The sequence below is a fragment of the Cucurbita pepo genome, chromosome 15 (assembly GCF_057944985.1).
Source record: "Cucurbita pepo subsp. pepo isolate OVF chromosome 15, ASM5794498v1, whole genome shotgun sequence".
NCBI classification, from domain to species: Eukaryota; Viridiplantae; Streptophyta; class Magnoliopsida; order Cucurbitales; family Cucurbitaceae; genus Cucurbita; species Cucurbita pepo.
In genome coordinates this window covers 8,321,238-8,346,920 of record NC_141812.1, presented here as the reverse complement: position 1 = coordinate 8,346,920, position 25,683 = coordinate 8,321,238, and the positions used below count along the sequence as shown (strand labels likewise).

Sequence of the window (25,683 nt, the reverse complement as noted above, 5' to 3'; positions counted from 1 at the left end):
TACAGTAATTGAACTGGAGAATCTTCTTTCCAATCAGGAAGCCTTGATTAAACAAATGACTAGCAGCAACCAGTTTTCCCGAAAGTCAAAAGATGTGTTGTATGTCAAAGATCAAAGGAGACAGAATTTTCATTCGAAGCCTTCATCTAGCAATGGGAATCAATTCAGAAGTGAGGAGTCATCAAAGAAGCCATTTAAAGCTTGTTACAGGTGTGAAAAACCAGGCCATTTTAAACGAGATTGTTAGGTGAAAGTGGTGTGTGATCGTTGCGGAAAGCCAGGCCATATTAAGCCAAATTGCCGAGTCAAAATCCAGAAATTAGAAGCAAATGTTGTACATGAAAGTAAAAATTCTTCAGATCCAATTTGGGAATACTGCTTAACCACTGAGGTTCTTGATCAGCCAACAAACGTGACTTCAGCCGTATATCAAGATGATGTCTCTACAGGTGATCAAAATTCTAATTCCACTACTTACGCTTCTGAATTTGATTCTCTCCAAATTTCGCCTCTGCACTCTTTTTTTTCTCCGATGCCAATTCTGCTGCCCCTGGTGACCCTGCTGATTATTTCACGGCCTTGGATTTGGGATTCGACGAAAATGAAGATTTCGAACTAACCTTTGACGATCTTGACACCTTTGAGGCTGAAGTTTTCCTCATTTCCGAAGATTTGGATCAAACTACCAATTTGTTAGACTTGCAGGCTAACCGGGAAGCTTCTGGGGGCGCTGCTGAAAGTGAGAATCTAGACCAAGTTCAAAAAGGCAGTGTTGTGGTAGAGGCTGAGTTGTTGGATAAGAGCATGGATATGGCTAAAGAGAGAGAAGCTTGCAGTGATGATGCTGGTTTATCAGAAAGTCGGGATGTATCGATTGATTTGGGGAATTGTACTAAGGATGAACGTGATGTTGTGGCTGACGAAGGTGACAAATTGGAAGACAGTTTGGTTGGTGAAAGAGAACAAGGTAATGGGATGGATGACAAGAACTCGTTAGAACCTTCAGTTCAGTTGGATGACGAGTGCAAGGAAAGCAAGGGCCTCGATCAAGAAGTGAAGACCAGGAATTTTGATGTATCAGATAAAGAGGTAGAAAAAGAAATGCCAGATGGAGAGACAACAAAAACTACCAAGGCATTGACTCAAAATTTTAGAGATAAAGGTAAAAGGGTGGCAGAAACTTCAAAAAATAAAAAGAAAAAGAATGGAAGACTGCTCAAGAAGAAGATGATTTGGATAAGATTCTTGCCGAGCTAGGAGAGTGGCCTACTATATCAAAACCAGCAGACCCTCCTCTTTCTTCACAATAGGCCAAAGTTGAGAACCCACCTAACCTTGTAACTCCTCCTGATGCATCAGTTGAAAAGAAAGCTGAAGAAGAGAGCACAGAAACGACCGTCGCTAGGAAGAAGAAAAAACGTAGGCAAAAGGAAAGAGAAAAAGAGAAGCTGCTAAAGAACAAACAAGAAGGCAAGCTGTTAACAGGGAAACAAAGTGAAGTTTGAAGTTTTTCGCTCTCGGAGTTATTAAGAAATAAGCTTGCACTAAGGGAGGCTGTCAAAATTAGTGCAACTTATTTTAGATGGAATTAGTCAAGTTGTTAAGCCATTCATCCTTATTAGGAGGAATAGTTTATTTCAGTAGAGTTTTTGTAGGAGCTATTTATAGGATTTATTTTTGCTCCACTTAGTAAAACACAAGCCACAGTAAACAGTTCATTATTTCAGTTGTCCCTGTATTATCTTCTTTGAGTAATAATAATTTCATATTTATTCACACCTTTGAGCGTGAGATATTGTGACAGAGTCGTGATTCCTAACATGGTATCAGAGTCATGCCCTAAACTTAGCCATGTCAATAGAATCCTCAAATGTCGAACAAAAAATTGTGGGCCTCGAAGGTGTAGTCAAAAGTGACTAAAGTGTCGAACAAAGGGTGTACTTTGTTCGAGGGCTCCAGAGAAAGGAGTCGAGTCTCGATTAAGGGGAGGCTATTCGAGAGCACCATAAGCTTCAAGGGAGGCTTATAGTGTACTTTGTTCGAGGGGAGGATTGTTGAGGATTATTGGGAGTGAGTCCCACATTGGCTAATTTAGGGAATGATCATGGGTTTATAAGTGAGGAATACTATCTCCATTGGAATGAGGCCTTTTGGGAAGCCCAAAGCAAAGCCATGAGAGCTTATGCTCAAAGTGGACAATATCATACCATTGTGGAGAGTTTTGAAGTGTATCCCATACTTGCTTTGGTGACTTTAAATCACAAACATGATCAATATACTCCTTACTAATCAAAGTTCGCAAGATAAATAAGGCTTTTCCGCATTTAATCTTCCATTGTTGACGTAATTTTGCATTCTGTGGAGTATCGGCTGGAATTTTTGTGTCATCACCTTCAATTAAATCCCACAAATCTTGCCCATGTAGATAAGCTTCCATGCATAACGTCCAATAACTATAGTTATTGCCAACCAACTTTTCCATAGCTATACCCATAGAAGCACTTCCACCATTCATCTTGTTGAGTAATAATATCAAACGTATCAACCTGGCTCTGATACCAACTGTCACAATATCTCACGCTCAAAGGTGTGAATAAATATGAAATTATTATTACTCAACGAAGATAATACAGGGACAACTGAAATAATGAACTGTTTACTATGGCTTGTGTTTTACCAAGTGGAGGGCTCCTATTTAAACAAAAATAAATCTTATAAATAGCTCCTACAAAAACTCTACTGAAATAAACTATTCCTCCTAATAAGGATGAATGACTTAACAACTTGACTAATTCCATCTAAACTAAGTTGCATTCTCATGTAACTCCTATTTACTAGAGATTTATCAGTTTTCTTTGAAAACCAGAGCATCCAAAGAAAAAAGAAACAAACGCAAGTGTAAACCAAGCTTTAAAATGAAACAAAAGCAGAAAACAATGGAACGATTCATGAAAAAGAAAGGGAGCCTAGATACTGATGCAACTTGTTATACTTGTACCCCATCAAGAAAAGTAAGAGTGGATGGTGAAAGTTATTTTTGCACGTAAGCATTGTGCACAATTTCTTGCTGCGATTTTCATTTTTAATCAGTCGATAGTTACCAGGGTAAAAGTTGACACACACATAAAAGAATAAATCGTTGATGACATCACCATATTTTGACCTGAATGCAAGTTACGAATTGCCGCGTTAGATTTTTCATGAATATCAGTTAAATATTTATTTTGGGGGTAAAACATAGATTTCCTTGGGCAAGTTTCGGCTTCTATAGTAAATATTCACACTTTCCACCCAGAATAACTGAGTTCATGCTTGCGTTCTTGAGTATGCATTTGTAAGATTTCTCTAATTTGGTCATTAGCTTTTAAATTCAAACAATAAAATCTTCGATAATATATAATTTTTTGGATGTGATCATTAGCTGTCAATTTTTAAGTATCGAGTTTTTACATTCACGTAACTACTATGTTACTGTTTTTTTTTTTCCTTAGCTGGTTTATTGACCTTGTATTACATTCCAAATGAATGAGATTGAGTAAAACTAATTTGGTATAAATTGAAGAAACTAGGTTTAATTGAGTGATACTAAGACTAGGTTTCACAAATTGACTGAAACTAAACTACGTCGTCGTTTCTCTTTTTAAGCCAGGCTAGGTTTAGTATATATTTTTTGTTTTATTTGAAGTTCCCTCCTTTTCAACCTTCCCCCGTTTTCTGCTTTCTTCTCTCTCACCTTCTTATCCTATATACGTTTGCTTCTCAAGTTTGCAGATAATTTACCAATTCATAGACAATACAATGTGTTCACCCCTTTCTACATTGCATAACACATCATTTTCATCTCTAGTTCAAGCATAGCATCTAAGGCATCACTAATTACGAGTCTAACATACAATGCTCTCAAAATATTAACTGACTATTTATATTTGAGATAAATAATACCTTTGCGACGCTTATAGTCTGTTGCTCCATTGCTTCATGGATCGTGGCTCTGTCATGTTCTCTCATGCTGGTAAAAAGAAAAATTTATATCTTAAGTTTCAAATAACAAGATGATTAAGAAGCATCTTAATCAAGGGCTTAAGGTTTTCAAATCTACTTTTTTTTTTCCGAACTAAAAAGAGAATATAAAATGATTTCCATAAAATTTAAGCATAGTGCATAGGTTAGGAATATTAGTGGTGAATATTAAGGATGCTATTAGAATATTAGAGGGGCACATATGTCATTGATATGTGGAAAGGTGGTTATAAATATGGAAAATAAATGGTTCGGCATTTTGGGAATGGGATAGGCAGAATTTGGAGATTAGTTTTCTTAGCAGAGCCCAGGCCTCTCCAAGTGCTTGAGTTGAGTATTGCAAGTCTTCTCTCCTGTTCTAATAATTTTTCTATCAATTTCAATTGCAAATTTTGGTTCACCATAGATATAGCCACTTGTATTATAAGTAAAATCTCGCCTAGAAAAGACAATCAAAATTTCTTCTCTTTCTTTGTAAACCTCCGTCCCTCATTTTTTCCTTCTATTCCTTCTTTTGTCTAGGGCTCATTGGCTAATATGTAGAAGCCTGTGAAGTTGAATGAAATACAGAGGTTTAGGCCTTCATATTTATTCAATAGAATCAGTTTCATCCGTGGACTCCAACATGCAAGTGATAATAGCAAACATTCATTTAAAGAATGCACCTGTCCACTTCATCTATACAACAAAGTCCTCCATCAGCCAGTACAAGTGCCCCAGCTTCCAGCATCCATTCCCCTATCAGTTCCATGAATATAAAAATTTATTCTTTGGAGGAAGGTGGTTAAGATGAAAAACGTCAGCGATAGAATGAAAACAAAAACGTCCATCTAAACAAACTTAAAAGACTGAAACACCGTATCTGTAGAAAATCAAGATCAAAATCACAAATTACCATTTTGACATTCACAAAAAGCAACGATACTCGGATAACATGTTACAACCTCAAAGGCCACAACTATCTTCAATGGTCACAATCTGTGATGACGTTCATGTACGATCATGGACAAGAAAACTATATTACAGGTAAATCAACTTCACCCAAACTTGAGGATCCAAAATTCCGCACATGGAGGGCCGATCTTCAATGGTCACAATCTGTGATGGCGTTCATGTACGATCGTGGACAAGAAAACTATATTACAACTTCACCCAAACTTGAGGATCCAAAATTCTGCACATGGAGGGCCGAAGAACATCACGTTATGAGATGGTTAATCAACTCCATGACTACTGATAGTGGTGAGAACTTTCTCCTATTTTCAACTACAAAAGAGATTTGGGATTTGCTCGAAACACTTTCTCCAATCAGGTTAAACTCTTCCAGATCAAGACTACTCTCCAAGATCTCAAACAAGGTGTTTTATTTGTTACAACTTACTACATCACTTTATCTCGATATGGGGAACAATTGAGCTTATTTGAAACTCATAAATGGAATATACTCATGATTCTACTCTCTTTCGAGAAATTGTGGAGACAAAAATAATTTTCAAGTTCCTTACAGGTCTAAGTTCTAGATAAACTCGTAGTCAAACTCTTGGTACTAATCCATTACCTAGTCTTTGAGAAGATTTGCTAAACTCCGTTGGGAAGAAGGTCGAAAGCAAGTAATATTGGGACCCAAATGATCCAGTTACTCTGCTGTTCAGGGAATCTCCCAGTCATTTGGTGATAGCCGATAGCGCAAAGGATGACCATGGTGTGATCATTGTCATAAACTAGGACACGTTAAAGACACTTGTTGGAAAATACATGGAAAACCAGAAAATTGGAAGCCAAATGCTGCCAAATTAGATCGAGAAACTAGGCTACTGTGTATGACACTTCTAACCAGCAACTGCTTACCAATGATTTGTTGGGCATGCTAGAACCTATTGAACAAAACATATCCACCAACGGTAAGTGGTTCTGGAAATATGCAACAAGAAAACCAAAATCTCATTGCTATCCATACTCGAACTTTTCCATTAGAATGCATAATGGATTCTGGAGCATCAGATATTCTCTTCCTTCTCACTTCGTACGGTTAATTGCTGATGGTACACCTGCTAAAGTAACTGGGATAGGAAGTAGTATTCAAATATCAAGCTCCTTATATCTTGAACTAGGTTTGTTTGTGCCAAAATTGAAGTATAATCTACTATCTGCGACTAAGTTGAATAAGAACTTGAATTATGAATTTGTTAGGACTTGGTATCACGGAATATGATGGGCAAAGTTGAATTATGTTGCAGGATTGTATCTTCTCAAAGCAACAGGTACTCCACTAACAAAGGAATGCAATAAACTTGTAGTTTGATCTAATTGTGAGTCCACCTATATTTATGTGTCTTTAAATCATTCAAATAAAGATAATCTTGTCATGATGTTGCACTATTGTCTTGGTCATCCCAACTTCGTCAATCTTGAGCGTTTGTTTTTTTCTTTATTTCTTAATAAAAAGAGTCAAATTATTAGGTATGAAATTTGTCAGCTCTCCAAACACGTGCTCTTTTTTCACCTCATACTTAATCTCCATTTCAACCTTTCTATCTTATCCACGGCTACATTTGGAGACCTTCAAGGGTAAAAAATATCAGTGGGGCATGTTGGTTTCTTCTTCTCGTTGATCACGCTTGTTCGAGTTAGACATTCCTTAAGAAAGATAAATCTAGAACTAGCCAACTTTTCAATAGTCTTCCATAAAATTATCCATCATCAGTTTCAAGTCAATATCATAGTACTTAAAACTGATCCTAATGCTCACATCACTCATTCCAAAAACTTTTTGGGGTGAAGCTGTTCTAACTGCCACCTATCTCATTAATCGACTACCCTCCCACATTCTCAAATTCCACACACCCCTACAAAGTTTACTGACACTATATCCCATCTCGTGTCTCACACCCCGACTAAAATTATTTGGATGTATTGTATTTGTTCATATGTCCAAATCACTGTAGTTAACTTGATGCCCGTTCCATGAAATGCATCTTTCTCCAATACTCACCGAACAAGAAAGGATATAAATGTTATCATCCTCCAATTCACCAATTCTTTCATACCATGAATGTCACCTTTTTTGAAAGTCAATTGTATTTTCCCACCTCTGCAATTCATAGGGCACATTATGACCTTGAAACACAAAATTGGGCCTACATTCCCAAAGAGTAACTCTTATATCTATCTCTGAGTCTGAACTACGAGTTCATTCACAAAGAGTAAAACAACTAGAGACAAACGAAATACAACCTACACAAGTTCAGCAAAGCCAAGATGATATGAACCAAGACCAAGAAATTTTCATACCTCGAGGTCCAATTACAAGGACAAGAGCCAAGAAGTTATAATAAGCTTTAGTCACTTACAATCAAGCTATGGTGAGCTCGTCAAAGTAAATTCTAGAAGGTGTTGGAGTCCTTCCCTACATGTTGGACAAAGTTGAGCTTCAAGATAGAAATGCATTAAATGCATTTTAATTTGCATTCAATGACCTCATAGTTGAATTTATGGACCTTAGTGATGGTTACTAGATTGCACATTCCTTTTGTTGCATTATTTTAATTGTAATCTCAATATTTGTTCATCATTTAAGCTAGTTTTAATATGGGAGTTAAAGGTTATATTGTAACCCACGTAGGTTACCATATTCCATCATTAACTAATCACTTTAACATGGAGGTTATGGGTTTATTTCTTATTAACTAGCCATTCTAATATGGAGGTTATGTGTGTATTTAACTCACATAGGTTAAGGTTGTCAAAGGCTATGTAAAACCTTCTTTTCTTTCATGGTAGACATCACATTTAAGAATTGAAAAGAATATATTTTAGATTCGTTGACAGCTAAGTTTTTTTTACTTTGCAAATTCTTGTGTTTAAAACTTGCATGCTAGAGTCATTCAAGTGATATTGATCAAACCTCTTGTGGAGTGATTTGAATCACAAGTTTAGAAACAAGACTTCTTTACTCTTGATCTTGATCATCAAGGTAATATGTTCCAAAACTTTCCATTAGGTTGATTCTTATCGTTTTTGGGATTCTTGGATAATTTAGATCTTAAGGTCTAGTTCTTCAATAAAGTTGTTAGATCAAATCCTAAGAGTTCCTTAACACAAGATTTGAACCAAAATCCCAATACCCCTAAAATAGTAACACAATATGACAAAAGATGGTATCGATAGACCCATTGTTGTAGGGAAAAGTGTTTGCTCATGTACTCAACATCCCATATGGTATCACTTGTCTTACACTAAGTTGCAACAAGTTTTGAAGCATTTGTGACTTCACTAGATTGAATACAAACTCCCAACACAGTTCAAGAAGCTTTCCAAAGATCTAAATGGAGAGCAACCTCGCTAGAGGAGCTGGAGGCTTTGGAGAAGAATGGGGCATGAATCCTTACAGGTTTTCCCCAGTCAAGTGCTCAGTCGGATGTAAATGGGTAATTTGGACAAGACGAAACACAAACCAGATGGCAGTATTGACCGGTTCAAAGCACGCCTAGTGGCTAAAGGATTCACCCACGCCTATGGGATCGACTATAAAAAAACCTTTGCTCCAGCCGCCAAGTTAAATATTATCAGGGTACTTCTCTCTATTGCGACGAATCTAGATTGGTCATTATTTCAACTTGATGTATTGAATACATTTCTAAATGGTGATCTAGTGGAAGAAGTATACACGAACATACCTTCACAAATTGAAGAAAGATATACTAGAGGATAAACATATAATCTCAAGAAATCTCTCTATAGTCTAAAACAGTCACCTCGGGCTTGGTTAGAAAAGTTTGCAAATTCGCTAAAACATGATGGCTATACTTGGTGTCATTAGATCACATCATGTTCATCAAGGTTTTTTATTTAGCACCAGATAGGAAGGGTGTGTGTGTTTGTATTATTCGGTTTTGATCACTTACTGCTCCAGGTTTTTTATTTAGCACCAGAAAACCATGGCAAAAGGGAGCAGCATAAGCATTGCTCATTTGGAAAGGAGCAATAGATAAGAGTTTGAAACACTTCACCTTCTGGACGATAATCATACTTCAGATAAAGGATGCTTCATCTTAGCTCCTAGTGTTTTTTATCAACTGAGTGATCCCTTGGCCCAGGGAAGAAAAGGAAAAGGGTACTACAATCGACCAAGTTGGGCAGGAAAACAAAAGGATGATAACTGAGGTTTCAAATTAAGAAAAAGAAGTAATAGGAGCTTTTGATTTAATTTATAATTTTTTTTATATTTCTCCTTACTGTGATCTTATTCTTTTTAATGCTTCACTTTTCCAAGAAAAGTGACCGATAAAAATAAACTTGATTTTGAAAATCACTCAATATGAATAAAAAGGAAGAAGTTTTGAAAGGTACCTCCATCCTTGACAGCAGCAACAGTCAGTCCAGCGCTAGTGCTTCCTAATCCAGTGGTAATAACAGCCCGGTTGCTCAGTTTGGCAGCAAATTTCAGGAACTGTGACTTTCCAGTACCTGACAGATGAACTCCACATATATCAATACATATCTAATATTGCAGAATGCACCTTTCAAGTTTAAACGTTGTTTTAATGAAAAATTAAAACTGTCGTTTCAAAGAAATGTTAATTATAATTGTTAATAAGACTGCTATTTCAGACTGTTTCTTTAAATATCCAAAGGGGCAAGTAGATATCAAAATCCTAAAACTTATCCCTCCATCTATGCCACATTCACTGATTCATATATAATAACACTCCATGAATCTTAGATTTAAAACTGATCAATTTGATTTGCACCAAAGCAAGCTATAAACAACCTTACAATTTTAGACAATGAAGTGCTAATACTTTCCTATGGATCTTAAAATTTTCATATTAAGTTCTTCTCAATCATTTTGACTACGGGTTTTGGTGGTTTTGCTTTAAAATTGGAGAAAACGAAATATTCAAATTTTTCCCGAGTTCCATTAAATTCTTATAAGGCGACTAAGTTTCCCCAAATTTTCATAATAACATAATCGTTAACTTTCCATGGCAGGGAATGTGCAAAACGTACTGAAGTTATGTATGATCAAATTTGTTTACCTTTCATTCAGTAAGACAGATTTATACAAGAATTTCTATCATAGTTCCCTAAAACAGTCACTAAGCAATTAACCTAAGCCTAAAAAAGAGAGTGCAAAATACATTTTTGATTAATGATCCTTAAGTTTTGAGTTTGGCTTCTATTTAGTCTCTAAGATTTCAAAACACACTCGAGTACATAAGGATTGAAATATGGTTCTCATTAGTTGACTAACATACAAAAATTCTTTAGGGAGTTTTTATCCTTTTAACTTTTTTATTTATTTTCATTAATCAATGAAAAGCTTAGAATATGATATAATTTATTTAGCAAAATGTCATGTACAAAAATTGAAGGACTATGGTTAACAAATGGCTCTCTTAGCTGTAAAATAAGTGTGCGTCCTTGGAACATAGCTTATAAACTTCAAACATTTACGCACCAAATCAGTGTATTATGACTACATTTAAGAAGGGAATGAGGATACCAGGATCGCCAACCAACAGTAGATGAGATTCTCCTCGAACTTTGGTACCAGATACATCCACATGTTGTACACCTCCAATGAGTGTTAAAGCCACTAAAAGTTTAACAAAAGAGGACTTAATTGAAATTGATTCAGTGTAAGTAAAAAAAAAAAAAAAAGGTTACGAAATTAGACAACTGTGCTTGTTTTGTTTCTGGTGGGGGTGGGTGCAGAGAAATGACCTATACCTGCAAGTTTTACAGTAAAAAGTCCAAACACTTGAGGGCAAATACCTCTTAGAATAGCATTTCTACCTGGACAACTTTAACCATGTCAGCATCAGGACCACAATAAGACAAAAGTATTAAACACTTTATTATAAAAGGTAATAACTGATCCTTCGAGTACAGGCAACATGAACTCATATAAAATGCAAGTAATACATCAGAATGCACATTAGGATCGATGGAAGTTAGTTGCACCTTTTAAAGGAGTGTCTTTGAAATCTGACCAGAACTGCCTAAAGTTCATAATTATGTCATCAGGGATGTCAACCTCTGCCTTCAGTTCATTGGTTCTTCTACAAATAAAAAGAGACATGAAAAGGAATTATTAGACTGTACAAGACAAGGTTGAATGCTTTCGGGAATGTCACTCGAGAATGAGTAAGAGGACACAAGGTTTATGTTTTTTGGAATTTCATTAGAGAAAATGAATTATCGGACGTGGATTGAAGAATGCAAAAGTAACCAGGTGAAAATGTGGGAGACTTCTCACAGAGAATTTTAGGGAGTTCTATAGCTTACCCGCCAAAACAATTTTAAGAGAATAATAATAATTTATTTCATTCACTAAATAAATATATATAGACAAGTGTAAAAGGGGAACTTAAATAAAAGAAAGTAAAAAGACAATAAAGGGTAATATGTTAGGATATTTACAAGAATAAAATGATACTAATATAAGCACTATAATAGTTCCCCCAAGTTGGAGCATATATGTTAATCATGTTCAGCTTGTCAGAGAGAGAACTTATACATGCTCCATTTAATACTTTCATGAAGATAACTCCTAATTGTTCTCCAGTCTTCCAATGTCCTGGATACCCGACCTTGTTGTATGTTCTCATATAGAAAACGAGATAACCATATCATACCTTAACATACGCGTCTAAACATCAGCAACTCGTGTCCACAAAATAACTTAGGATCAAACGGTTTTGTATGTTCTCATATACAAAACAATAGTAGACTTTAATGTGCATAGTTTCCATGGAGAGCTTACTTGATTGTCACAACAGTTTGGTTAATGCTGTGATATCAAATCTCAATTAAATAAGAAGTTGAGATATCTAGTCTACACTAATCCACACATTGCTCTATATTTTGATTCAATACTGGAACGTGACGCTACATTTTGTTCCTTACTCTTCAAAGAAACCAAATTACCACCAACAAATACACAATATCTTCAATCTCCTTAGACCCTACCCGATCAGCATCTTGAGAAACATTCAATGTTAGCATGACCACAATTCTTATATGACAAACTACGCTTAGAAGCAACCTTCAAATAGCTCAGAATCGGTTTCAATGCAATGAAATGGTCATTTGTAGGAGAAGACATATACTAGCTAGCAATACTCACTAAATAAACTATGTTTGTCAAGTTGTGAGATAATTAACGTTTCCTAGAAACCTCCTATATCTTTTAAGATCTTATGACGAAGAGGACTATTAGTAGAGGAAGCAAATCTGGAAGCCTCTACATTTGTGGACCACAAATACCTATAACCATCTTGAATCTTTCTCTCATGATCCATCAGTTCTTCTTTTGTCTAATTCTTGTCGTTTTATTGAAAATTGATCCAAATTCCACATCAATTCCCTCAACGAACCTATTTCAATCGTCTTTTACCCCCTTTTTTATTTCCTCCAATGATTCAAGGTTGATGTAGATCATATTGTTAGTCTTGTCCAATCCCTTACCTTTTCTTGAAAAGAGAATACTCTAAAAGGTACCTTCTTGTAAATTAGTGTGGATTATTGAACAATGAGCACAACTCATGAAACTTCCTCTTGCGATCAACGTCAGCAAGAGTTTCTCAATCTTCCACTGGCGACAGCCAACATTGGCCTAGACAGGTGCTCCAATTTACCATAATTCTACTACATCACCTTCGAGAGTATAGAGAGAAAGATGATGATTTTCCTGTATACACAATTGTCTCCACTAGTGAGCCCCTTAACAATCCATCTTCATCCTTTCCAATTTCTACTCACCCACCTATTAATAAGGTTTTTATTCTCGACAGCAACCTTCTTTAGTTACATACCATGTATCAGAGACTTCATCATTGGATTCAAGAACAAGCAATGATCTTCCTATCACACTCGCAAAGGTAAACAATAGTGCACTAGTTCTATTTCCTCTTTTGTTTCATGTAACCATTTGTCATCTCATACTTAATTTCGTTGCATCTCTAGAATCTTTATCTGTACCTAAAACTATTCATTAATTTTCATCTCATCTTCGTTGGTGTGCTATAATGTTAGAGAAGATAACTGGCTTAAGTGATATTTGTACTTGAATTTAGTTTCACCTCTAACAGGAAAGGAGTCTAACAGTTTTAAATGGGTAGTTGTAGTCAATCCTGGTGGATTTGTAGCTCGGTTGCAAGCTCATCTTGTGACTAAAAGCTAGACACAAACATATCAAGTTGTTTATATACTTTTTCTTCAAGTACTAAACTGGCTTATGTTAGATTGTTTATTTCATTAGCAACAATCCGTTACTGGCCTTTGCATCAGCTCGATATTAAAAATGTATTTTTTCATGATGATCTTCAAGAAAAAGTGTACATGGAGCAACCACCTGAGTTTATTGCTCACTGGGAGAATAGAAAGGTATATCGTTTTCATAAATTATGGTATGGATTAAAACTTTGGAATGAGACAAAGAAAGATAATTCTATCTTTTATAAATAACTTGAGAGAGGTATCATCCTATTATATAAGATGATATTGATATTGTTGTTACTAGTGATGATAGATGAGGCATCAAATCACTCCCTACATTTCTCCAAAAGTCAATTCCATACAAAATTTGTGAAAGTTGAAATACTCCCTCGGAGTTGAGGTAACAAGAAGCAAGAAGGCTATTATCACAGAGAGAATATGGAATTGACGTGCTGATTTAAACAAGAAAATTAGAGGCTAGGTCATGTAATACTCCAATGATGCGTATTTACAACTTACAAATAAGGGAATTGCAGAAAGATTCTAAAAAGACCTTACAGTGACTCGATCAAACATAGCTCATTCAATGAGTATTATGAGCGAGTATATGTCTTCTCCTATAGTTAACCATTGGTTGCATTGGAGCAAATTTTATGCCACTTGAAGGTTGCTCGGCAACTAGGCTTGCTCTAGGCTTGGGTTGTGACAGAAAAAAAGACGAAAAATCTAACCACACTCGTGACGATGATAACACCACATGCTAAGGATGATGGCAACAATAGACATGAGTGATAGCGGTGAGAATAGGTGTCGACATGACAAGTTTAAAAAGACAGTGAAAAACAAAGGAATCCTAAACCCCAAACCTAAAGGTTCACCAAACCCTATTGATTAACGAAACCCAAAATTGCCTCCGAAAAAGACCTAGTGCATTGTTATCATATAAACACTAACATCTCGCAAGGATCATGGATTTTATTTTATCACTATGGATATTAAATATATGGGACTTGAATGTGTGAGATATTACATATCAATGTTTGAATATGCAAAATAATTGAAGACTCCATGATAATGTCATGGCTCTCAGATTCTATGGAGCAATCCATCAGTGACACATGTATGTTTTACAAAACGCATAAGCCATATGGGATTTCCTTCATCGCACTTACTCCAAGGCTAGAGATGCTGCACAAATCTATGAAATTAAGATGAAGACTGGAGCTACGAAGCAAGAAGGAAAAATTGTCACTAAATATGCCAATGCATTGCAAACATTGTGAAAGGAACTCGATTCGTGTATTCGAGATGAATTGCACTGCAAACGCCATAATCCTGACGAAATTTATTGAAGCAGATCGTGTTTATGATTTTTTGGCAGGTCTGAACGAGTTTGACCAAGCTCGTGTACAAATCATTTGAAAAGAGGAAGCACCATCTCTTGAAGAAACAATTTCCCTTATTTGAGCAGAAGAGAGCAAGTGAAGCCTTATGCTTGATAAACAACCTAGTTTAAATGCATCAGTCTATAGAAAGATAAAAACAGCGGAAGTGACAACTAGTGGAAGAGTAGCAGAGACAGTTTATGGTGTACCCACTGCAAGAAACTGCAACACACGAAGGAGAGTTGTTGGAAGTTGAATGGAAAACCTCTCAACCATGAATGGAAAATCGAGGAGGCTCATAAAACTATGGCTGAGGAAACAAGGGAGACATGTCGAAGGCACGAGTGTATATCATAGAGGAGTCCAAATCAGGATAAAAAAAACCACCAATTGTAGAGACCAGTGGATTCAATAATGAAGAGATTGATAGATTGAGGGTATTATTGGATTCCCTCAACAAACCATCAAAGTCCAGTACCTTAATAATCTCATGTAAATCTTCATTCACTTTTTGTATCAATTCTTCAGAGATGAACAAGGATAATTCTTGATGACTTACAAATTAAGGGAGAAGGACCGATAAAATTGTATGCGACAACAAATCAGCCATCAATATTGCACACAATCCTATCCAACATGATAGGAAAAAAAACATATTGAAATTGATCGGAGGGAATAGTATGCATCAATTATATATCTTCTCAGCTTCAATTAGTAGATATACTAACAAAAGGACTTCATAACTCAACGTTTCATGAGTTACTGTACAAGTCGGGAATGGATGATATCTATTCCTCAACTTGAGGGGGAGTGTTGAAGAAAAAACCTTGAGTTAAGGAATATTTGTGTAATCTCATTAAAAAAATAAAAAGTTAATTTTATCTGTTTTTTTACCTAGTATCAAGAGATTTATTTAGATTTAGATTATATCTTATTACTTAGTATCTAAGATTTATTTTATCATTTATGTATTATAAAAAGCAAATGTACCTCTCTCAAATAAAATAAGAAAAACAGCCGTCTAATTTAGACTTGCAACACATAATGATTATTCTCATCCTCTTCTTGCTTGTAAATTACAAATTTACTAAAATAACCTTTTCTGCGCAATTGATAAGAAAAGTAGTGACAATGTAAAAGTTTGTGATAGTTTTGAAAGATAAGATGTAAACTCAAGCACCAAGAAGACAAGAACTGTCAAATTTTAAGGGGAGAGAAAAAAAACAAAAGAACGTTTTGATAGTTGCAATTAGAAACGTAATAATGGGCTATTTAGATGTTTCTTAATTCACACACTGCATATTTTATCTCTGAATAGGACACAATTTAATCACTTTCCAGCATTCCTGTTGGGATGCATGTATGTATTTTTTTTATTTGCGAAGTGAAAGCACTGTCAGCTGTATAATAAAAATATGTAAGCAGTAAACTTCATGGAAAAGTTGCACATACCTCACATGATTAGCAATTAGCATTGGATCAAGGTCACACCGTACATCTTTGATGTCTGGGGACCACTTTGCACTCAATACTCCTGTAACAATAACATCGTCTGCCCCAATAATCAAACCCCCATCCCCATTGAGAAGGAAATAGTGTGGAATCAATAACTTCACTTACTATAAATAAATAAATAAATATACATATAGTATATATTAAAAACAAGCGGCGTCCATAAGATTTTTGAAAAGAAATAATATATAAATCAATCTATCTATATATGTGGCAAACTCCAGGACCAAAGTATATTACCGACTATTCTTGTTGTTTCTTTTTTTCTTTTTTCTTTTTTTTTCTTCAAAAAATAATCCATAATAATTGGTAATAAGTACCTATTACCGACTATAGTTGTGGTATTAGCTTCTTTTTTTTTTTTTTTTTTTTTCTTCCTTTTAGAAGAAACAGAATTTTTTATTGATTTAATGAAAAGAAACAACGAAAGGTAAAAATTCCCAATTCCCTACAAATTGCCTAGTAGAAATTTCTGTACTATCAAAAGTGGGCTCATACTGAGAGGGAAATCTGCCAACTTCATTTAATTTTTACTTAAATCTACCATTTTCTGGGTCAACTATTACTTGTTAGGCTCAGTTAAACTTTACTTGCATGAAATAAAGTTCGGGTGCTAGAGAAATATTGGACCTTATATCAAGAGGGAAGTCATTTATTCCCTACACATTGCCTAGCAAAGATTTCTGAGACATCAGAAGTGGACTCACTAAAGAATGAGCTTCGACCTTCAAGATGGGTTGTTCGGTAATAAAGAAGAAGCTTGAAAGATTAAGATCAACAACTGAGGAAGAGAAGAAAGAGGTGATGGAGTTTCAGATGAAAATGTGTCCAAAAATACAAGAGGGAGTTCCTTGATCTTATTCGTACAGAAGAAAAAGAGTTGTTTCATAAATGTAAATTAAGTGGTCAAAAGAAGAGAACAAAACTCTAAGTATTTTCCATAGGTACCTCATGGCAAGGAGAAAAATGTTTGTATCAGAATTATTTCAGCTATGGGAAAAACTCTACTGGCAGATGAATATATTAAGAAGAAAAAAAAAAGGCATTAGGTTTTTCAACATGCTTTACAGGAAAGAAGAAAGCAGAACATAAATTTCAAACGGAATGGATTGGAGACCCATTTTAGTATTGATAGTGAAAGCTTGAAAGATCTGTCTTTTTTTCCTTTTTTTTTTTTTTTTTTTTTTTTTTATAAGAGAAACTGATTTTTATTAATGTTATGAAATATAGAAAACGTTAATGCAGATTACAAAAGAAAGGCTTCCACTTAACAGAAATCTGACCCATGGAGTAATTACAATAAGAGTAGTTAAGGTTGCACCAAGTTGTTGCTGTGTACAAAATAAGGTCAGGAAGGTAAGTGCGGTTCTTCTCCTTCCCATTGAAAATTCTACTGCTCCTAATTCTGGTTGCCATAAGTATTTTTGTGAAGAAACCAAGTCTCCAGGTCCAAATGAGTTCAAGGTTGAGTTCTTAAGTGGTTGGGATTTAATCATTTCATGGGATGATCAAAGATTTCTATAGAAACAGGTGCATAAATGCTTACGTCGAAGAGAAATTTATTTGTCTAATTCAGATGTAGGAAAAGCTATCAACGGTGAGAATATTGTCTTCTAGTTAGTCTCACTACTTCAGTATATAATGTTTTGTATAGCGCTAACCTTGACAGAGAGATTAAGAAAGTAATCTCGTATACTAAATGTTTGCCTTAAAGGCAGATTCTTCATCTGATTTTAATTGGAAAAAAAGTATTAAAAACTATATAAAAAAAATCTAGAACTGCGGAAGGATAAAGTTTAGTAAGTGATGAATGGAATAGAGTGTAAGGGGAAGAAAATAAAGCATAAAGCCCTCCCTGTAACATCAGTACCTCCAGCTTTAACAAGGTCAACAAGGTCATCCTTGAGAATGACTAGAATGGCACGAGGAATGGATCCCACACCCAATACTTGTGTACTCTCCTGAATTTTTATCTCTTGGTAATCATGGCGTACTACAGAACCTTCCAAGCACTCAAAACTTTTCCCTTCACATGGTTTTGCCCTCTATAATCAAAGTCAATAGATTAGTCCGAACTACAAAAACTTACTGTAACCAGGAGAATTATACTAGATAGACAATTAATAAGACAAGGATCCAATCAAATCTTGAACTCATCAACTCAGTAACATGGTGCTAAATGATTTCATGATAGTTTACTTATACATTCTGAAGCATAAACTATCGAGATTGGACAAGGAAGCAAATGAGATATTCAGAAATAGAAAGAAAGAATTAGGAAAAGATGTACTAGGATTAAGAATAATCTTGTAACTTTCAGTTAGAATTTTTCGGTTGTATTTGGGTTTAGACATTTTGTTGCAAACTCTTTCTAAACGAAGCTTGTGTCTACCCAAGGCCCATACTTACAGAAACATCAAAGGTTTTCCTTACTAAACTTGCTCAAAGATTCGAACCTACAACCCATACTTCGTAAACATCAAAGGTTTTCGCTACTAAACTTGCTCGAAGATTCCAACCAACAACCTTTGGATAGGCGTTACTTAGAGACTACAGGCCAATAGGCCCCCCCTTGGTGGACGACATTTAGTTGTAAACTGGTTTCAGTTGTTTGCTTGTTAGTCGGTTAATTTATTAGCAATTAGTTTTTACCTAGAGAATAATCTTTTGTATTCCAACTACTACTTTCTTTTAGTTCAACAAGTGTTAGGAGCAGTGAAATGAAGAACCAACTTAGGAAGAATAACGAGTATTGTTTTCTTTTTTTTTACAAGAAGTAAATGTTGACCGGATATAGACTCCCAAATGGAGTGAAAAAGAAAAAATACAAATAGAAAATACAACCAAATAGAATTTAGCCATGAAAATAAATAAACATTTAAAGAATCAAGAACTTTTTGAAAAACTTTGTTCGAAAAACTTAGAGAGATTGCAAATGAATGATGAAACTATGAACAAGGCCTCCACCAAACAATGAAAATTGATAGTTACTTTAATCTTCCCCAAAAAATGAAGAACTGACCACTAACCAACCAAAAACAAAAACTTCTTAAAACCCATAAAAAACAAACCTTGAAAAACTGTTCAGTTTTGCTAGAACTATTTAACCCAACAAAAGGAGCTTTGGAAAAACCATCCCCAACAAAGAAATAAAAAATTTCCCCATGCAAGTCAATCCAAATATCTCAGAGGAGACAAAACAAAATTTTACAAAGCTAAATCATGGCGCTACTTCCTTCTTGAGCCAAAGGAATAATTTCACAAAACTCAAGACCACAAGCTTCTATCGACGAAGCAAATTGGCAGACATGAATGAAGGAATAGGAGGAAGAGTCTTCTTGTTACAATCCTGAAATTATAAGTCAAAAGCTTCATAAAAAAAATCTTCAAGATCATCAACCTCCATATTGAAATTCATTGCTTGAATGATTGATTCCACACTACTCAAACTTACCTCAGAGTCAACCTTAAAGATGCCACCACGAGGTGGAGAGTCCTTTATCGAGTGGATAACTCCTCTTGTTAAACCTAAAACTGGATCCAAAGGAGTAAAGATAAAATGGTTCTTAAGGAGGGAAGGTGGTAAGGTGACATTTTGATTGGAGGGTGCTAGAAGCAAGGTAACTAGGAATCTCACAGCGAACTGGTAGAATACCCCACCATCTCTCCCCCTCTCCCTCCTCTTTTGGTTTGGCATGGAGGATTTTACGTAACGTTGAGAGAATATGGTGGTGTGATCTTTTTGGGGACTTTGTAATGATGATTTGTGGGAGAAGGGGGTGTTAATTTCTATTGATAAGTGTTCTATCTGCCAATCTGTGCTCCGATTTTGAAGATATATTACTAAAGAAAATGTCATTTGGTGAAAACTTGTTTTTTCTTTTTTCGTTTTTTACTAGAGAACAAAACTTTTCATTGATGAAATGAAAAGAGACTAATGCTCATGAGATGTAAACTCCCCGAGAGAGTGAAACTTGTCGGTTGTTTTTAGTAAATATTTATTATATTCTTCTCTTATTTGCTGTAATTATTAAAATATTGTGATAGTTTCTTTTTCTATAATAGGGCTCACCCCTACCTAAAGCGTCCTTATTTTTACTTTTGGAAAAAAGACGAACTAATTTTTGCTCTGAAAGTTGATCAAATTAATGCCAAATATGGGAAATCATCTACAGATTTGTGGCCCTCAATTAACTCCCATCAATTCACATGCCCTTGGACACAAATTGTGAAATATGTTGGTCTGGTCAAGGATAGATGCTTGTGCAGAGTTGGTTGAGGCAGTAATATCAGTTTCAGGCATCATAAACGGGTTTCTAGCACTCTCCTAGCGATTTAATTCCTGAGGCTTTTCACCCTAGCTTCCTTACAGATAACTACAGCCAATGGCATCACATATGGATTTCCAGCCATCTGAAGATGAGAAAGCTGGATTAACTCCTTCCCCCCTTAAAACCCTCGAGCCAGCCCTTAGCTTCTCCTAACGACACTAACCAGCTCAGGACATCCATTAAACATAGATAGAGAAAGAGCACGATGGGGTCTCATTGCCTAAGACCTCTAGATGCAAAAATCTTACCTCTCAATCTCTCCGTCAACAAAAATGGAGAAATCAACCAACCTAATCCAATTCCAAATTGAAGATCTCCATGTCTACCAAAAACCCTTCTTTTCAAGGACTTTATTCACAAGTTCTCAGTCAAAATGATCGTTAGCTTTCTCCAAATCTATCTTAAAAATAATCCCTTCCTCCTTTCTAGACTTCTAATCCTCGATGGCTTCATTAGCAATTAGAATTTCATCTAGGATTTTCCTATCAACAACAAAAGAAAGGCTACTTGATCATTAGAAATTGTACTAGGAAGGACTTACCTCGATCCATTAGCCAAAATCTTAGCAATGCTCTTACATAAACTCAAAACTAGACTTATGGGTCGAAAATATTTCACCTTCATTGCCTTATCCTTTTTAAGGATAAGACACATAAGTCTCGTTCATGGTTGCATTCTATAACACCTCTTTCATAAAACTCTTAGAAGACCTTCCATAAAACCTCCTTAATGCAATCCCAGCTATATCCTGAAAGAAGGCCATGGAAAACCCATCCAGCCTTGGAGATTTATTTCTATCAAAACCAAAAATCACTATTTGAATCTCTGTTAGGGTAAAGGGGGCTTACCAACAGCTCCTTCTCTCTCCTCAAAATTGCGCGCCAATCTAACCCATCCACGAATGGGAAAGTAGAAGGCACAAGGATTAATGAAGAAGTAAATATTTACCTCCTCTATCTTCTTGTTCTCCATCAAGATAACCCCATCATCATTTTCCAGGTATTCAATAAGATTCTTATTAGGCCTACCCCTTACGAGGTTAAGAGAAAAGCTTGTCTGTTTCAAACCAGTGTTCTCCCTCCAAATGAGGGTTTCAAACTCCCCCTTCAATAAAGCCCTCTCCTCTCTCAAATCCAATGAAAACTCTCCAAGTTCCTCCAAACTATCTACAGCCATAGTCCTTTCCACAATTTCAGCCTTCCTAGTCTTAATATTCCCAAAATCATAAAAGATCCGTTCCTTTTAGAATTCCTTTAAGGTTCCTCACCATTATCATAAAACATAATTCTTCTCATTTGCTCTTTACCCTATTATCCCAGCACAAAGAAATAGAAACCTTGAATAATGGGTGGGAAAACCACATATTTTCGAACCTAAAAGGACTCAGGCTCCAAGAAACCATATAAAAATTGATGCTCTTGTCGCTTACAATCAAGTTTCACTTGCGCATGATCAAATTGAAGATCATTATGTTGAATCCATGGATCAGATGGTTGATCATCCACTAAGCCATTAGCAAGCTCAAGATTTAGCTTCTCAAGAGCAAAATTGGGGTTATTGATCCACACCCTTGTTAAAGGGGTGGGAGAACATGATGCTAAATGATGTTGTTGGACCTAATGTTATTCTCTTCCTCCCTCCAAACACTGAGCAATTATAATGTGTCACACCCCATGCTGTAATTAGTGTCAATACCATATTTCCTGGTATATAGTTGCAATGATTGTAAATTCTGTGACAATTATTGTCTAATCATGTACCAGTAGTTTAGCTCTCCTAGTATGTGTACCTTAAGTAAAGGCTCAATTGTTACCGTAACTAAGTTCCTCTTAAACCCATACAAAGTGGCTACAAATAGAAAGAAGGGCACCTCGTAGCAGGTGGCTTATTACAGCTACAAACCCCAACTTAATGTTGATTAAACCAAGGATTTATTAGAACCATTTGGAGCAATATGCTAACGTGTTGGTCTATATGCATAATGCATGGGAGATTTGAAACATGAGATCATTTGTCAGGGATGTGGAACTAATAAAAATGAAACAAATGACATGGAATTAGAAAACTAAGTACCTGAGAGGGACAAAATGATGGTAACTGTATTGAGTTTCTGGTTTCCAGCTCGGGATATACTGGGAACCTTCACAGAGCAAAGTAATTGTTAAAGAAATAAGAAGAATCTAGAAATGGTGAGCACAAACGGACATGCTAGATTATCTTCAGCAATTGGACAATGTTTTTTTTTTTTTTTTTTTTTTTTTTTTTGTATATAAGAAACAATTTCATTGATGTATACAATTTATAAAATGGATGGATAATCTATGTTGGTGACACAATTTACCCCAAGAAATAGCATAGTAAATGACTTGAACAAAGAACAATTCAAAGGTGTGCTCTTTGTCCAAAAAAAACGCCCCTTTGATTCCTCTATTTCCATGTAACCCAAAAGAACGCTCGGTTGATAATTACCCACAGTATAGCTTTGGCATCCATATAAGGGTGGCCCAAATAAAGATCAAAATCCAGCGCATTGTTAAAAGGATTGGAGGAATAAAATTATACATTAGATTCATCACAAAAGTTATCCTTTTTACTTCATGTAAATGGATGTTCCACCAGATTTCAGTTACCTATTAAATATGAAACATCAATGACAAAAAAAAAAGTTATACCACACAGTACTGCCTTTTTGCAGAATGATTTTACATCATATTCAATTGTACAAAGCATTTTTTTATTCATGGGGATATTTCAGACCAAAAACTGGAGGTACTATGGAAGCCGAATGCAAATGAAAACAGAAAAAGGAAAAACAAAACAAAACCAAGCCAAACAAGCAAAAAGGGTAAGTTTTAACCCTCTTTACTTATCAGGAACCTTACCTTCTAAATTTAAGATGGTAGAGGAATTCACAGTATGTCAGCAAATAATACCCATCTCGCTACCAGTGTTTAAAATACTTAGCAACATTTAGGTCCGACATCTCAACAAGAGGTTTTTATATTATTGTTCTAAGATGTCGAGAAAATATCAAGATGTTGAGTAAAATGTTGAGGTGTTAAGTAATATAGAGAAAATGTCAGAAAATTCTAAGGAAATAGCTAGAAATATTGATATTCTCCACGCCACACTCACCCTCTTTTACTCTTTCGCTCCCAACCTCCCAGTATGTAACTTTTAATTATGTTTTTAGTTAAGTTTAACGCAACATTGTGAAGTTGTGCATGCTTCTACAAAGTGCTGTATTGAGTTTGGTGATATTTATCTATTATGCAATTTTAATATTATGAGAATGTTTTTTTACAATCTTTCATAGTGAAAGGTGGCCAACTGGACGGTGATCAGGGAAGGGGAAAGGCCATGGAAGTCTGTGGAAGGGGGAAGGGGGAAAGGAAAGGAGGCCATTGTGTTCACAGCTATCACATTTATTACAGTAAATCTGAACTGCAAGGCTACCAAATACCAAATTACTAGAGTTTCTTTCCCTTCAAAAAGTATACGAACGTTCTCTAGCCCATTCAAGCTTGTCGATATTAATTCAGCAACAATTTTAGCATTAGTAATTGAACCTAAGAGCTTGGAAACTTCCCCTATTACGTCTCTAACATCCTTAAGGCTTCTATCTCCTCTGCAAAGCTTGAGAATATTCAAAATTAATACAATCGAGAAAGGAGAGGATGAAAAAGTGGATCATACAATTGAGCCAAAGATGGTAGAACCGAATCATAACACGGTGAAAACTCGAACCAGCAATGCGTTGCATGTAAGTAGATAAGTAGACAAATGACGTTTGAAACTTGAGAAAATTCAACTCACTTGTGCTTGCATTTCCGGCAAATGTACCACCTCTCCCCCTCATACATCTTAATTGCCCCAGATCTGATTACCGTCCCTTTAAGTGTGAGAAGCACTCCACGATGCTTCACTCTGATAGACCCAATACTTGGAGAAGTCTCTAAAACCAAGCATAACGCGAACAATAAGAACTCAATTAAACGTAACCACAACTATTAACAGGAGAGTAATCAACATTGCAGTAATAAACTCGGAAACAGAATCAAACCAGGCCATTCCAGAGGGGAGCCGGCGACATTAATGCGAACATGGATGAAATCTTTCTTAATTCCATTTATACAACCTTTCGAATCACCCAAAGTGATCTTCTGCAACCACCACCACAAAAACAAACATCAATAACACATGAGACGAGAATAAATAAGCTTTGCAACACTATATGATTACAAACATGAGCCCAAACAGCTGCATCGTCAAAAATACGCAAGTACTCAGTCGGATGGGAGAAAACAAGACGAGCAAGAGGTGGATCGTCGTCCATCAGCTCTGCGAATCTGATTAATAGAACGAAGACGCGTGAAAAAAATGAGAAAACACGAGAATGAGAGACAAAGACAATGATGGAAATGGAATTGCTTACTCCACGAATAGAGGGTAATGGAGCTTAGGATCAGGGGAGTGAGCAATGGAAAGAAGCTGATCGGAGTGGCGGCGAATTAGAAACGAAGCCAAGGCCTTGACGGGACTGGTTGCAGAGTCGTCCATTGCCGCCAAGGAGATGTCCATGGCTGAGAGAGTGAGCTGCTGTGGCCTCAAGTTTCAGGCAGAAGACTGGTGAGTTTGGGCGGGAACTGCTTTATATAGGTGTTTACAGAAGAAAATTCCACGGCACGGTCCGTACGGAACCAATATTTTTATTTTTATTTTTATTTTTATTTTTCATACCCCTTAATTTTGAAATTTAATTATAATTAAATAATATATTTATGGAAAAAAAAAACTAAAATTTATCCCATTATTTCAATTTTAACCTTAAAATTTTAATTCTATCAAACTATATTTTAAATTTAGATAATTGTTGTAATTTTAATTATAAAATTAAAAAATTGATGTAATATTATCGTCTAATAATTTTTCATTTCAACCAGACTGACCATTAAATAAATATTAACGTTATAATCTCTAATATTTATCGGTTGGTTATTTCTCTAGAATGAATTCTACACTTAAAGAGTGCTCGAATTATTTATTCTCGAGCACGTTTGACTTGTTCAGTCGGTCTTGCTTGTTGATCTTATATGTTGGATCAATCTTATACGTTCGATTGACCTTTAGCTTGTTGAGCTTGTAGATGTTGGATCGATCTGCCTTTGTTGTGTTTCGTATATTTTTCATTTGGGATTTTACACGGAGAGATT

General features: G+C 35.6%; 1 protein-coding gene across 9 annotated transcripts in view; it reads right to left on the bottom strand.

The window, feature by feature from the left end:
* Positions 1–25,092, bottom strand: part of MCM9 (minichromosome maintenance 9) — a 30,724-nt gene extending 5,632 nt beyond the window's left edge. For 4 of the 9 annotated variants that reach the window (XR_015411930.1, XR_015411931.1, XM_023699004.2 and 1 more), the window contains exons 1-13: positions 24,906–25,092; positions 24,717–24,819; positions 24,534–24,633; positions 24,287–24,425; positions 22,544–22,610; positions 18,010–18,184; positions 16,080–16,179; positions 10,987–11,084; positions 10,753–10,818; positions 10,526–10,618; positions 9,370–9,486; positions 4,686–4,758; positions 3,943–4,009 (exon numbers count right to left, since the gene is read on the bottom strand). Coding sequence is in view for 7 of the 9 variants with exons in the window: in XM_023699004.2 (XP_023554772.1) it covers positions 3,943–4,009; positions 4,686–4,758; positions 9,370–9,486; positions 10,526–10,618; positions 10,753–10,818; positions 10,987–11,084; positions 16,080–16,179; positions 18,010–18,184; positions 22,544–22,610; positions 24,287–24,425; positions 24,534–24,633; positions 24,717–24,819; positions 24,906–25,051 (1,344 nt within the window). In the remaining 2 variants the exon portion in view is untranslated. The remainder of the gene's footprint in view (positions 1–3,942; positions 4,010–4,685; positions 4,759–9,369; positions 9,487–10,525; positions 10,619–10,752; positions 10,819–10,986; positions 11,085–16,079; positions 16,180–18,009; positions 18,185–22,543; positions 22,611–24,286; positions 24,426–24,533; positions 24,634–24,716; positions 24,820–24,905) is intronic. The other 5 variants (XM_087118003.1, XM_087118004.1, XM_087118005.1 and 2 more) reach the window with 5 other exon arrangements.
* Between the last annotated feature and the right edge of the window lie 591 nt (positions 25,093–25,683).